General features: G+C 43.3%; 1 protein-coding gene across 1 annotated transcript in view; it reads left to right on the forward strand.

Moving 5' to 3' along the window:
* The window catches only part of INTS9 (integrator complex subunit 9), a gene marked incomplete at its 3' end in the record, with an annotated part of 46,989 nt that extends 37,646 nt beyond the window's left edge, over window positions 1-9,343 (forward strand). The window contains exons 11-13 of the mRNA XM_009079169.1: window positions 2,609-2,780; window positions 7,989-8,113; window positions 9,172-9,343. Coding sequence (XP_009077417.1) covers window positions 2,609-2,780; window positions 7,989-8,113; window positions 9,172-9,343 — 469 coding nt within the window. The remainder of the gene's footprint in view (window positions 1-2,608; window positions 2,781-7,988; window positions 8,114-9,171) is intronic.
* Between the last annotated feature and the right edge of the window lie 5,316 nt (window positions 9,344-14,659).

Consider the following 14,659-nt stretch of genomic DNA (forward strand, 5'->3'; position numbering starts at 1 on the left):
TGCTTCTGCACGTCAAGTGCTGCTCTCAAATCTCAAAGATTTGAATGCTGCGTAGAAATACGTATAATTTGAAGGAACCTGTGAAAGAAGATGCTGGAAGAACAGTTTGTGATTTGCAAGAGGGTCTTACATAAATTCTGTTTGTAGAAATCCCTTTCACTTACCTATGTGCCTGTCCCTGGCAAAGTTTTGCTCTGGATGGTCTCGTTGACATGGTGGTGTTAGGTTGGACTCAATGATCTCAGAGGTCTTTTCCAACCTTAATGATTTTGTGATATCCCACTTAATACTTGAAGTAGAAATTATCATCTTCTTCCAGTTTACCCAAATTAAACTACTTCTGCAGCTTCAGTTTTAAGACTTTTGGATTCCCTGAGAAAAGAGGGCAGAGAAAATCTTCATGGGGCCATTTCCTACAAATTCTTTTAAATCTCAGTATCTTATGGATTCATATTTGTTTTGCCCATTGTCTGCTAAGCTGCAGTTTTTATTACTGGAGCTAAGTTTGGATTCTAAATCCTGCACTCCAGATGTGTTAATCAGAAATCTTTACCGGTCTTAATTGCAGAAATGTTTTGAGATTCAGTGCATATGAGCTGCCAGAGCAGTTATTGGATGGGTTTTTTTTAATTTCCCTCTTGAAGATTAAATAGGAATTAGATATTCCTTGTAAATGGCAGAAAGTGTAGTCCCCTTTCTATTTGTTGATCCGAAGATCCATGTGGAAATCACAGGCTGCGTCCACCTACAGGATTGTGTAATCACCTTAAGTTCTGAAGTGCTTTGTGATGCAGAAGTTGATAAGAGGCTTAGAATCATAGAAGGTTAAGGGATTGGAATGGACCTTAGAGATCATCTTGTCCCAAGCCCCTACTCTGGGCAGGGACACCTCCCACCAGACCAGGGTGATCAAGGCTTTATCCAACCTGGAATGAACACTGCCAGGGTTGGGGCAGCTACAAACTCCCTGGGCAACCTGTGCCAGTGTCTCACCACCCTCACAGGAAAGAATTTCTTACTAGGAACCAATCCAAAGTTGTAACTCCTTGTCCTGTCCCTACAGTTCCTAACCAAGAGTCCCTCTCCAGCTTCCCCGGAGCCCCTTCAGATCCTGGAAGGTGCTGTGAGGTCTCCACACAATCTTCTCTTCTCCAGGCTGAACAGCCCCTACTTCCTCAGCCTGTCTTCATAGAGGAGATGCTCCAGTCCTCTTAGCAACTTCATGGCCTCCTCTGGACTTGTTCCAACAGTTCCATGTCCTTCTTATGTTGGGGACACCAGAACTGTACACAGTACTCCAGGTACTGCAAGAACCATCAGACCATCAGAAATCTCAGTTTTTCTTCACATCCATGGAGACCATTACCCTGAGTTAGATCTGCGGTGGTAAAAAGTAACACGATAAAAAAGTAGCATAGAACAAGGCAGAATGGCCTTAAGTGGAATGAGGGAAGGTTTGGATTGGATATTGAATTCTTCCCTGTGAGGGTGGTAAGGCACTCATACAGGTTGCCCAGGGAAGCTGTGGCTGCTCCATCCCTGGAAGTGTTCCAGGCCAGGTTGGACAGGGCTTGGTGTCCCTGCCCGTGGCAGGGGGTTGGAACTAGACAAGCTCTAAGGTCCCTTCCAAGCCAAACCATTCTGGGATTCCGTGATTTGATGAATAGTCCAACCTCCTTTAAAAACTGGCTGACAAAGGAAGCACCATTCCTCTTCTCATTGTTTATCTCCATGTATGTTCTTAGTTGTTCAGTGTGTGATTTCCTGTGTTAAATTTCACGCTTTTCCAGAAAACTGGATTTACAGTTATTTTCAGGCTGAAGATGGAAGCACATACCTGCCAAGAAAACACTTGCAAAATATTGCATGAAAGTGCTTTGCATTGGTTTATTAAATTGCTTTTTAAGTTGCATCTTGCTTTGCAGATTAGAAAACTGTGGCAGGAGAAATAAAACAAAATTCTTCAAACAGCGCCCTGATAAATAAACTTCCCCATCTGAGTAAAGAAATCTGTTCCACCTGCATAGCTGATTGCACTCTGTTTGGAAGACATCTCATTGCTCTTAGGTCATGGTTATCCGTGGTTCAATGATAGTTAAGGAAAGGCAAGTCAGTTCTTTTTCAGCAGATTTGATTTTGTGTGAACCCTTTATACTGACAGAGCTCATAGCAACATTCTGCTGGAGGTAAAAGTGCCTGGCACTGCTAGGGTGCAAGAAAAGCAGGTTAAACATGTGCCTGGAGCTCTCTGTAGACATGGCAAATAGGAAAAAGTAGCTTATTTAGAATTTGGCAGCTGAGCTCTCTTTTCACTCCAGGAAACTCTAAGCAGGGAGTGTTTGCAGAGTTTCCTCTCAGTCACCATACTGCTGGTACCAAAGAAATGACAGCAAGGACTTGGAGACACCTGGCCCCATGCTCTGACTTCCTTTTCATAACACTCGGGACAGTCATGACTACATTTTTTGGAAAATCTAAGGGATATGCAGGAAGGGACTCTGATGAGTTAGGAATAAACTGTGGAATATTTATAATCTCATGTAAATAAGCACAGTGAGGCACAGAGTTATGAAAAGTTAGTAATGTCTGGACTTTGTTTTTATTTCAGCTCATTCAGACAAACAAATTGAAGCATTATCCCAGCATCCATGGAGACTTCAGCAATGACTTCAAGCAACCATGTGTTGTGTTCACTGGGCATCCCTCTCTTAGATTTGGGGATGTGGTGCATTTCATGGAGTTATGGGGAAAATCCAGCTTGAACACTGTTATATTCACAGGTAAGTAAAATGTTGATACCATTATCAAGTTAACAATAGGTTGTGCACTCTGGTTAAGTGTGGCCACATCCCTGGGGCTGTACTCATTTGTTCTGGGGCAGAAGTTTCTGACTTCAGTAGGAGCTTTGCTAAATTAAGACCCCAGGACTGACTGCAGGGACAAATGTAATTATTGTGCCATTTAATTCACTGTAGCCCTGCAGAGCCAACCTTTGCCATGCAGAGCCCATTCCTGCCACCTCTAAGCAAAATCTTTGTTATGCACAGCAGTAAAATGCCTACAGGAAATTAATTTTTGAATTAAGAGCAGCTGGCTGCAAGTTAAACCCAGGCAAGACCTAATTGATGCTGGTCAGAAAGAAGAAACACTTTTTCTCCGTATTCCATTGGAACCACAAACCTTTCCTCATCCCTTCTCCCGCCCTTTCATCAGACCCTCAGGCAACCAGACTGCGTTTCTAAAGAGGTTTCTGTCATCTCTGCTGTTTCAGAAGTGTGCACCCCACACAGACGTGGCAGGAGGGATCTGGGCTGTTGCTGCCTTTTGGCTGAGCTTTTCTTCAGATGCTTTTTTGGCTGACAGACACGTTTGTAGCTGAAGCGGAAGGTGCAGCTCTGGCTGATACCCTGGGGAGCTGTTTCCTTTCTCAGTGCCTCAGGCTGCTGGGAGTGCAACAGGTCTTTTAAGTTCATCCACTTCTCCCAGTCTGCTTCTAGTGCTGACCCTGCTTAAAAATACTTCCAGGCCTTTCTTCAAACTGGTGATCTGTCCAGGTGTATTTATAAATGATGTGTCATCCAAACAGAACCCTGCAGTGGGTATTCTTCAGATCTGAGAAGGGAAATAATAGTCCTTTAGGCCATTGCTACTGATTTTGAGCTCTGGAATAATGGGAGATGTGTTATGTATAACTGAGCCAGATAAAAAAGGTGTGGATTTTGGACTTGGACAAAGTAATTAGAAATGAGGAGAAGAATCCTGAGTAACAGATCAAGCTTACTGTCACAGCAAGGGCGGGATGGAATCCCACTGTTAAGTTTATTTTCCTCTTTTTAGTGAATAGGAAGGCTGCTGGAAAGAACAAAACCTCCTAAAGCAAAGAGGGTTGGGAATGAGTTATTTCCTTCCTTCTTGCTTTTTTTAACTGTAGACTCCAGGCTAGTGATGAGTAACTCCCATTGACTCCATTGACGCCAAAGTGTCACAGTATCACGATATTGTTAAACCAATTTGGAAAGATTTAGTGTGTCATTAGCCCTGTGCAAGGGGTGGGAAGATACAAGGAGGTTCCTGCTGGGCACTTAAATGTAGACTCTGTTTCTGCTGGGAAACAGTGCTTGGTACCACAGCATTGATGTCACAGCTGCTGCGATACCAGCACTCCTGACCTTTGAGGTAGTTCAGGACATATGCCCTCATTAAAGTAATTGGTAAAATTGCAGTTTAGATATGTATTGTCTTGGAAATAATGAATTCTACTCCAGTTGGGGCTTCAGACAAACTAGAGTGTGTACAGCCTTTCTGGAATGTGTATTTCATCAATCCCTAGGGAATCAGTGGCATTAATCATGTTCTGAATGCACTACCCACCAGCAGGGAGGGTGTCAGAAATTGGCCTTTGATGACAAGAGCTCTTCTTCAGTGTCTTCTTGTAGGGAGAGGTAATTGACCTTTCTGTGTTAAAGCCTAATCCTTCTGTGACTCGAGGCAATCACACAGACTCCTGTCAGAACGTGGCCCAGGCACATTGTTAAGGCATCTGAGTGTCAGTCCTAACAACCTGTAGGTGCATCAGGTCATGAGCTTTGAGATTCACGCCCAGTTTATACTTCAAATGAAACACCAGTGGAGATTTGCTTTGGTTAGATGACCTTGCAGTGCACAATGATTCCAGATGCTTGTGATGGTTTGTTTCCTAAACCCATCTGTCTGTGGCTTTTGTCTCTGTCTGTAGTCATATCCACTTAGCTGGATGGTCCTAACTCCTTGTGATTGTCCCAGCTGGAACAAAACCACCTGTTTTAGGGGTGGGATTGGCACTTGGACTTCATGACCTTGAGGTTTTTTCCAACCTGAATGATTCTATGGTCTATGTCTATAGACATTTCTAGCAGATTAAAGTCTTCTTTACTTAGTGACTCCAGTGGAAATCTGAAGCACCTCCATTGATGTCCAGTATTTATATTATTTCATTATTTATCTGTTTCAAGCTAAAGCCTCCTGTAGCTGTGAAAGAGCCTTGGTCTGTCAAAGCAGCATGTGAGAGCAGATGATGTTCTAGCTTTTCCTGTGAAAGACTCCTGGTTTCTAGTAATTAGGACCTTTAAACTGCAGGCCAGGCAGCATTGTTAATGATGACACTGCTTGTTCAGTCCCCAGGAGCCAGGTAGCCTCCACCTTTCCAATTTGTAATGTGAAAAACAACTACAAGACTATAGATTAAAGCAGCAGTTGCAGCCACTAGGCAGGACCCCAGCTGTGAGAGAGCTGTGGTGCAGCTCTGCTGGCTCCTGTCATCTGCAAATGTTACTGCTGGAGCAGTAGTGAAGAGATTATTGATTAAAAATATTGAATACTACTAAGGCACAAAGAAATTCTAGAAGAAGACACAGTACAAAGAAGTTTGCTTCTCTCTCTCTCTCTGATAACAGCAATGCTTTAAAAACTAGCTCCCTGGGAGATCTTAAAACCAGCTCATGCATGCCACATCAGTGCTGTGCAGTGGAAGATTTTATAACTCAGTGTCACACAGCAGTAAATCAGATGTCTTGAGGGAAAAGCTGAAGACCTGTAATTCTGTCAGGAAAAGTCAATATGTGTCCTTGGTAAGTGCTGTCTGCCAGCAGACAGGTGGCTGCTGGGTTTTTGGTAGTTTGCAAACAGCTATTCCTGTGTGTCACAGGAGTTCACTGTGAGACCAGCTCAAATTGTTTTTCACATGTGAAAATTTTCCAAGTCCTCTGTTAGAATTCTTTCATTAGAATTTCTCATTTTTCCAAGGCTCTTATGTTCTTACGAGTTGTTCAGAGAGACTATAGACTGGATGCCATTTGGGATTCTTAGATCAAAAATCCACATCAGTACATTATCTCAGCCTACTGATTCAGAAAGATTTAGTCTGAGTAGGTGCTGCTTCAAACCTCTGTGTCCTCCACACCACCAGATGGGATGGACGAACTCTTTTTGATAACTTTTTAAATTTACTCTTTGCAGTTTCATGGCACATCTCTAGCAGAGAACCTCTGCCTGACTTCAGCTTTCTGGTTTTCTCCAATTCACATGTCTTCTGATTTAACCCAAAACGATCACTGATCATTCTTCAACTATCTACCTTCTCACTGTTCCTATTTTTAAACTTCTATTTGTTGCTATTAAATATAACTGACATTAAATGTCTTTTTTTATATCAATATTTTCAAGCTTTGTTTCACTGCTACTACCGCATCTGCTTTTAACTAACATGGCTTTTTGTCCAGTGTAATCTTTATTTCATGTTTGTGGATCCATGGTTTTTTGGGCACCTACTAAGATGTCCTTGTACAACTATCACTTTTGTTAATATTTCTCACTGTCAGTTGTTCTGACAATTGCTTTAAACTTGGGAAAATTACCCCTTTGAGAGTTCCAAACGTTTGTATCACTGGCTGGTGCCATGTTCTGTTCTTACAGGGTAAATAGCCCCACATCATGCTCACTGGTGCTTAGCCAGCAGCAGATTTTTAGGCTAGCAATTAACTTGTCTTTATCAGCAGGATGAAGCCTGGTGCTACATGGTGGGTGTCATGCTGAGTGCTGAACTTCTGTGCTAAGGCTTTAAGGAGATGTTTTCTTGCTGTCTACATGAGCAATCCAACCAGTGCTGTGCTCACGGTGATGTAAGAGCATCATAGATGACTGTTTAAATCTAGACTGAAGTCATAGTATCATAGCATGTTAAGGGACTGGAATGCACTTTGGAGATCATCTAGGCCCAACCCTGGGCAAAGACACCTCTCACCAGACCAGGTTGCTTAAGGCTTTAGCCAGCCTGATTTTGAACACTGCCAGGGTTGGAGCAGCCACAGCCTCCCTGGGCAACCTGTGCTTCACCACCCTCACAGTAAAAACCTTCTTCGTAATACCTAATCTAAATTTCCTCTCTTTCAATTTATACCCATTGCTCCTTGTCCTATCACTGCAGTTCCTAACCAGGAGTCTCTCTCTGAATTTCATTTCCTTTCAGTTCATCCTTTCCCACAGGCTGAGCAAGTACCAGAGAAATACCTCATGCTGCTTTTCAGCAAGGTTTGGTGGTTCGCAGGTGCACTTCACTCTGCAGGTTGTCCTTTGAGGCCCTGTGGTTCAGAACAGTCCAGCAGATAAGGCTTTCATGCATCTCCTTCTCTTTTTGCCATTCTGTACTTATCAGAGTAATACCAGTTTTTCTAGCTTTCCCTTTATGCCATCTATCCCACAATTAGCAGGTAGACAGTGATGGAATAAGCTTTTCCACATCATTAGTTGGGGACCCCCAGAATCAAGAGGCTACATGTATCCTACACTGTGCCACCTGAGATCTACATTTGTCATTCACCAAAAAGCCAGTATTTTTCTATAGTACTCTCAGTGGTGTGTTACCTCTGCATGAGTAAAACCCCGTCCAGTGCAAGACTTTTCCATGGAGAACCTCTAATCTGATTTTTAAAAGTCAGTAACAAAAGGACCCTTGATTTTCCACTAGCCTAAACCTGGCACTTAGATTTGGAAGAATAAATATGAATATAGATATAAAGATAGATTTAGATAAAGATATTATCTTTATGCTGCATTTTGTGTCACAGTTTAAACTAAGCTGCCATTTGGGTTACCTCATGAGACCCAATCTGTATACATCTTGCCTTCTTTTACAGGATCTGGCTAAAAATAGGGGGTGATGGTTTTGTCTTGATTAAATTTGTTCTAAAAATCATGCAATAATGTGTTCAAATGAAGTAGTATTGCTGTGTTGCTTGATTAAGGTAAGAGTAATTGTGGGCGTAATTTTCATCAAATTAATTGAAAATAATGGGTGGGGGAAGGAAGAAGGGAAGAGAATTAACAGAATTAGCAAAATTCAGAATTAATATTGCTGAGGAACAGCTGCTTTACCCAGAATATGGGATTAGAGAGGAATTGGGCTGTTTGTTGGGCCAACAGACACTCAATGTTTTCAACATTTCCCTTTGCAGAACCTGATTTCTCCTACCTGGATGCCCTGGCTCCATACCAACCTTTGGCAATGAAATGTGTTTACTGTCCCATTGACACCAGACTGAATTTTATTCAGGTGTCTAAGCTACTCAAAGAAGTCCAGGTAATGAATTTGCTGTTGTTTTTCTTATGTTTCTTCACACACCTGAAATAAATAGGTCAACTGTGAACAACTGTTACATTAAACAAAAATCCAGACAACACCCGGATCCTTTTTCCTATGAGGGAGCACACATCATCCTTTTCCAAAATGAACATGACATGACTGCCAGTCTCTGCACAGAGTGGCTGGAAGATCCCTAAAAGCTTGGGATGCAGAGCAAATGGTGTGTACATTCCTTTCCTCCTCTTTAGGAGGAGGAATCCAGACTTCTGTCTAGGAAAAAGGCCAGAGTGTTTGTGTAGTCTCTGCGTTCCCCCCTTGACTCTTTTGGGCTTTGGTGGCTTCTCCTTGTCCATCCCATTTGTTTCTACTGAAATTTGTTTTTTGACTAACAGCATGATTAAAATAATATCCAGATTTTTTTTTTCCTGGATGAGGTTTTCCTTGTGTTCTATCTTCAACTTGTTGAACTCAGCAATATGTATTCTTCCAAACCTCCTAACTATGTCTGGATCATTTTATCTCATTGTTCTGTGACCTGGTTTGTCACTGCACAGCTGATGGAATTGCCACTGCCTGCTTTTTGGACATGTACCTTCTTCCAGGTTACTACTCATGTGTATCATCTCCAAAACAGTTTGCAGAACCACTGCCTTGTCCTTTGGCTTCCTTAAATCCTGTGGTGACCCTTGTGGCCATCAGCCTGTTCATACTTTGTCAATTTATTACTGGCAGCTTATGAAAACTCAAAGAGTTCCTTGTTGTGCTGATGTTTTTACAGCCTTGCATGTTGATACACCTCCATGCCAGTTTGGGATGGTCTCCACCACTACTGTCATTTACTTCCAATTTAGATGACAAAGGTTTGGAAGAAAATCCTATTGAATATTTGTTTTTTCTCTCCTTTAGCAGCTAACATGACTGTTGTTATCAAAATGATGATTAAAGACACAAATTTAAGCCTTGTCACTCTGGACACTGAAATATACATAGCAAAGACTTCCTGCTTCTTCAGCAGTTTATTCCTGACCAGAAGTCACCTCCCTCTTCTCTTGCAGCCACTCCACGTGGTGTGCCCAGAGCAGTACACCCAGCCACCCCCCACCCAGTCCCACCGCACCGACCTGATGATCGACTGCCAGCCCCCACCCATGTCCTACCGCAGGGCTGAGGTGCTGACGCTGCCGTACAAGCGGCGCTACGAGAAGATCGAGATCATGCCAGAAGTGAGTAACTGCAGTGGGGAACAATCATGGCTTCTTGCTCATGCAGCCAAAAGTAGCCTCTTTAGAATCTGAGAACTGGTTGGAGAAGACCTTTAATATCCTCAAGTCCAACGGTCAACCAGCACCGCTGTGGTGTTCACCATGAAACCGTGTCCTCAAGTACCACTTCAGGGATAGTGACTCCACCACTGCTCTGGGCAGCCTGTTCCAATGCCTGACCACTCTTTGTGTGAAGAAATTGTTGTTAATATCCAATCTAAACCTCCCCTGGTGCAACTTGAGGCCATTTCCTCTTGTCCTGTTGCTTGTTGAAGGAGAGACTGGACATGGCACTTAGTGCCATGGTTTGGTTGGCAAAGTGGTGTTAGGTCATATGTTGGGCTTGATGATCTCAGAGGTCTTTTTCAGCTCGGCTGCTCCTCCTGTCACAGAGTTGTAGAGAGCAGGAAGGACCCCTCGAGCCTCTTTTTTTCCAGGCTGAGCCCCCACATCTCCCTCAGCTGCTCCTGCTGCTCCAGCCCCTTCCCCAGCTCCATTCCCTTCCCTGGACATGCTCCAGACCCTCAGTGTCTTGTCATGAGGGGCCCAGAACTGCCCCAGGACTGGAGGTGTAGCCTCAGAACTAAAGGTTTGTTCCAAGGATATTTGCAGCCTTTCACTAAAGATACTTTGTGGTAGTGATTTGCTGTTGACTATGATCTTTTAAAGCACATTCTAACAAATGGAGGGCTGAGAAAGAAGCATTTTTGAGAGATAATTTCACTGTGTAAACTAATGGGAATTAAAAAAAACCCCATTGGCTGGCCGAGAGAGTTGGCGCTGTTCAGTCTGGAGCAACCTGGGCTGGTGGAAGATGTCCTTGCCCAGGGATGAGTGAAACAAGATAATCTTTAAGGTCCCTTTCCACCCAAACTGTTCTGTGATTTTGGGCAAGCAAAAAATATGTCCAGGTGAATTGTCCTTTGCAAGGATATTACATCTCACAATACAAAGGGTGATTTCTGCTAGCCACAGGTGAAGCAACCAGTCACCTCCAGTGTAAATATGAGAAAGTTGAGGCTCTGCAGTTTGAATTAGTGCCCCAGGACCATGGAAAGGATCCAAAGACTCTGGGAGTTAGTAGCCAGGAGCTGTCTTTCTCATTGCCCAGCTGTACCTGCAGTTAGAAATACCCTTTGCTGTGAGGAGTGATATTAGTGGTATGTTAAAGACACAGCAGTGAAAAGGCTTCTTTGTATTCCAGCAATTTCACTAAATGGTTAATTCCTGCAGGCTGCAGAAGCCCAACAGGTTAATGGATTGCTTGTAGCCATCTAAAATGTGGATCACTTATCCCCACAACATCCATTAATGATTTATTAACCCCATAAATCAAATCCAAATGTCCTATATTACAAAGGGTGACCCATATTCTAAGAGACATGGGCTTAAAATATTTTTTGACAATCCAATTAGCACAAAAGTGTCCTTGGATCAAAGGTGACAGTGGCTTTTGGCAAGCAGGCATTACTGGCCTTTGGAAACTTGAATAGTGATTCTACTTTTCTTCAGAGAGTTGGGGGAGGAAAGATCTCTAGTTGAGCCAAACATGAAGTACAGAACTGATAGCCAGTAACAAATCCCTCAGCCAGCCCACAGAGCCCGTTCCTGCCATTTCACATCAGTTCTGTTAGCAGCCTGCCCAGCCCACTGCTTAGAGACAAGGAGGGGGTTTTAATTAGAAAATATGCTTGGATGCAACTCCATCATGGCATGGATATTTAATTGTTTGGGGAATTTGCATCTTTATTGGATCCTATTAAACCTAAGACTAGTAAAATGTGGTTTCCATTCACCAGCATGACCAAAACAAATCTTAAATTCAGAGTGCAGAGAGCCAGCCCATGGCTCACCTATTATTTAGATTCCACTGAAGCTTTGGGTTTTTCCCTTAACTGTGAGGGTGTAAGTGAGCCTTTGTACATGAGCCTGTCCCTTGTGTCAGCCCTCAAATGGAGGTGAATACCAGCTTTTTCCTGCACTTCCCAAAGCTGCTGGAATGATGGAAGGAGGATGCACTGTAGACAACATGGTACTTACCCACCTGGAAATGAGTATCAAAGGAGCACATAGAAAATGAGAGCTGATTCACTTTAACTTGGAGACTTCAAACAGAAACCTGCACAGAAGGGAATATTGACAGAAGTGACCTTTTTTGCCCCCTAACAAAAAACATCAAATTATGTTCACACAGGAGTCCTAATTTCAAAGCTGTCTGTGCTCGGGGAGGGGAAACATCTCGTGTGATTTTCCATGTCCAGATACTCTTCAGACTGATTGTTCAGCCTGGAGAGGAGAAGGCTCCAGAGTGACCTTATTGTGGCATTTCAGTACATAAAGGAGTCCTTCAAGGGAGCTGAAGAGGGACTTTGAACCAGGGCCTAGAGGGACAGTACAAGGGGGAATGGCTTCCCACTGCCAGAGGGCAGGGTTGGATGGGATATTGGAAAGGAATATTTTGAGGGTGGTGAGGCACTGGCACAGGTTGCCCAGAGCAGCTGTGGCTACTCCATCCCTGGAAGTGTTCCAGGCCAGGCCAAATGGGGCTTGGAGCAACATGTTCTAGTCCAAGGTGTCCCTGCCCATGGGAATGAGATGAGCTTTAATGTCCCTTCCAACCCAAACCATTCTGGCATGCTCCCTGGTTCCAAAGCTGCACTTACCAACTTGTTGCAGAAGCCACTTGGTCTGTAATGATGCTCCTGAAAAGACACTCCTGAGAGCAAGGCTGTGGTTCAGGGCTGTTAATGGAATGCCAATTCCCCAGCACTGACGTATGCAAATCATCCTCCCAAAGAGATCTTCCTCATTCTTTTTAAGGGAACTAGATGGTCATGGCAAAAACTGTCTGTAACTTCTCCTTCTGCTGAGTGGGTTGTGCAAGACAGGATTGCAGATATGATAGATGAGGCTCCCTGCTGGGGAGTATTTGCTGCTGAATGTCCCCTTTTTGGTAGTTTCATCCAGAAAGACTCTTGAGGGTTCCTGAATATATAGGAATTTCTATACCACAAGCATAGGGCATTTGTTTCATATGGGCTACCACTAGCCCTGGGTTTCTGTGATGGCTCAAGTGGCAATTGAAAAGGGTATTTGATAGCTCCTAGCAAACCTTGCAAAGGATTGTTATTTGTCAAAACCATGTTAGCCCAAAATGGAATGATTAAATCCATCCTGGAACAAGCAAGTAATTACTAGATCTGCTCCAGGGCTATGACTTGTGTGTAAAGTACAGCTGAAAGTCTCATAAAGGAATGTCTCCTTCAGTGAAGTCCTGATCAGGGTACTCTGCTGACATCTACAGCCCTTTCTCAGAGGGGACATGTGCTCAGACTTCTGTGTGGAAAACCAAACAGTTGGCTCAGATGGTTTCAGTCAGTACAGACTGACAGTTTGGTAGTGTGAAATTTCCTTTCCAAAACTGTTTCAGTGATTCAGATTCTGCCCTGTCAGACTGATGTGAATTTATTTTTACTGCTGGAGCTTGTCTACATTTCAGTCACTTCATGGAGGAGCAAAGGCAGGTCAGGCAGGCCTGTTGTATGATAATGAGATTTACACTCACAGCAGCCTTTGTTTAGAGGGAGGTTTAAGCAGTCCCAAGGCCTCAGGCTGGAATGGCTCTCAGAGGGATTGCGGAAACCTTTACACTTTAACTAATTTGTTCTTCTCAGCATCTGCCTTTCACTTTAAAAAAAAATAATAATAATAATTTAAAAAAGACTGCTTCCTGGAAATTGGTTAGGCATTGTCTGTTCACAGAATGATGGGAAAATGGAAAACACCTCCTGGAGCAAACAGATAAAACTAAACAGTAGTGTTTGAGCAAATAAGGTGCCTCCGGTTTAATTGCAGCTGAACAATGCTGTGGATCACTTGGTTTTGGCAGCAGGCTGACTTCGATGAGTGCTCTGTGATTTTAAAATACTCTATTTGCAAGTTCTTCAGGACACAGGCCAGGACAGGAGAGTGTGAATGTGCAAGGCACAAAGTGAAATTATAAGAAACTGTTGCAGAGAAGAATTAGGAAAACAGCCACTTGGCAGCCCATTAAGATCATGGAGTCCACCCTCCCTTTCTCTCCTCTCAACTTCTGTGCTTTCATTTTACCTCTTCAACTTCCTTACATGCTTCAGGGACTAGGGAGTTTTCATTTCTTTCTTCTAACCCTCAGCTTATTTTGGTGACCCCACATTATCCAATCCCCTGACCCCTCTGTTCCTTTTCCCCTGACTATTTCCATTGTATCAATGTGTGTCTCACTTACCACAAAGTAAATGAAATATAACCTGTTTGCTTCTGCTGCCTTTGTCTCACCCTTCAGCCCCAGCTCACTGAATCCACTGTCTGTAAAATTGCCTGGAGACTCTCCCTTGTTCTAGCTCAGGTCTTCTCCCAGTTTGACCTCACCTTTTGACATTCTACCCAAACTGCTCTTGTCCAGCTTTTAACACCCTTTTCTTAGACCAAGCCAGAACCAGTGCAGCCTGCTGTCTTCCTGATTTACATCAGGAGTGTTCAATGCAACCAGCCCTTATTTTCTGCTTAAAAATGTCTCCCACCTCACTCCCATGTTTCTTCTCTGCTGGTGTTCAGCCTCAGAGAATTCCCCCCCCTCCTACCCTCTCCTGTGGGCTTGGAATGTGTTATCTTTCGTTTCCTCTGCCTTTTTGGTTTTTTGCTGTACCTTTTCTCTGGTTGTTTTTACCCACAGATTGTCCTATTTGGTTAGATGAAACTTGGATCTGCTTTCCTGCTCCCAGCCTCCCTTTGCCTGCCTACATTAATGTCTAGGTTTGTTTTTCCTTTCATTTTTGATGTCTGGCTGTAAGGTAACACTTTTCTAGCCAGGCACTCACCTCTCTCTTCCCAGTCAGCTTCAACAACAACATCACATTCTGACTTGACATTCTGACCCATAAACTGGTTATGATATTTTGAATATTTTTATTGATGCCATTTTTATATCTTTCAAATGACTCATCTATTGCATCTGCAAGCTGCTTGCCTTTACTTTGAAGATATTTCATGTCCTTGTTTCCCGTATCTGTCATTTTTCATTCGAGTCAGAGGCTAATTTTCTGCTTCTGCTGGTTCTGTTTTCCACTATCCTCTTGTAAGTTCCTCAAAAAACCTGTTCCCTGCCTGTTCCCAGGCTACTGGGGAAGAGCTTCATTAAACAGCCATAAATCTACTTCACTGCACTTCTTAAATACCTCCTTAAAACTGTCTTTTGGCACAGGATTGGCAAAAAGCCAGTGGTTAGCATGAGTACAGAGCC

This window comes from Acanthisitta chloris, unplaced genomic scaffold (assembly GCF_000695815.1).
Source record: "Acanthisitta chloris isolate BGI_N310 unplaced genomic scaffold, ASM69581v1 scaffold1277, whole genome shotgun sequence".
NCBI classification, from domain to species: Eukaryota; Metazoa; Chordata; class Aves; order Passeriformes; family Acanthisittidae; genus Acanthisitta; species Acanthisitta chloris.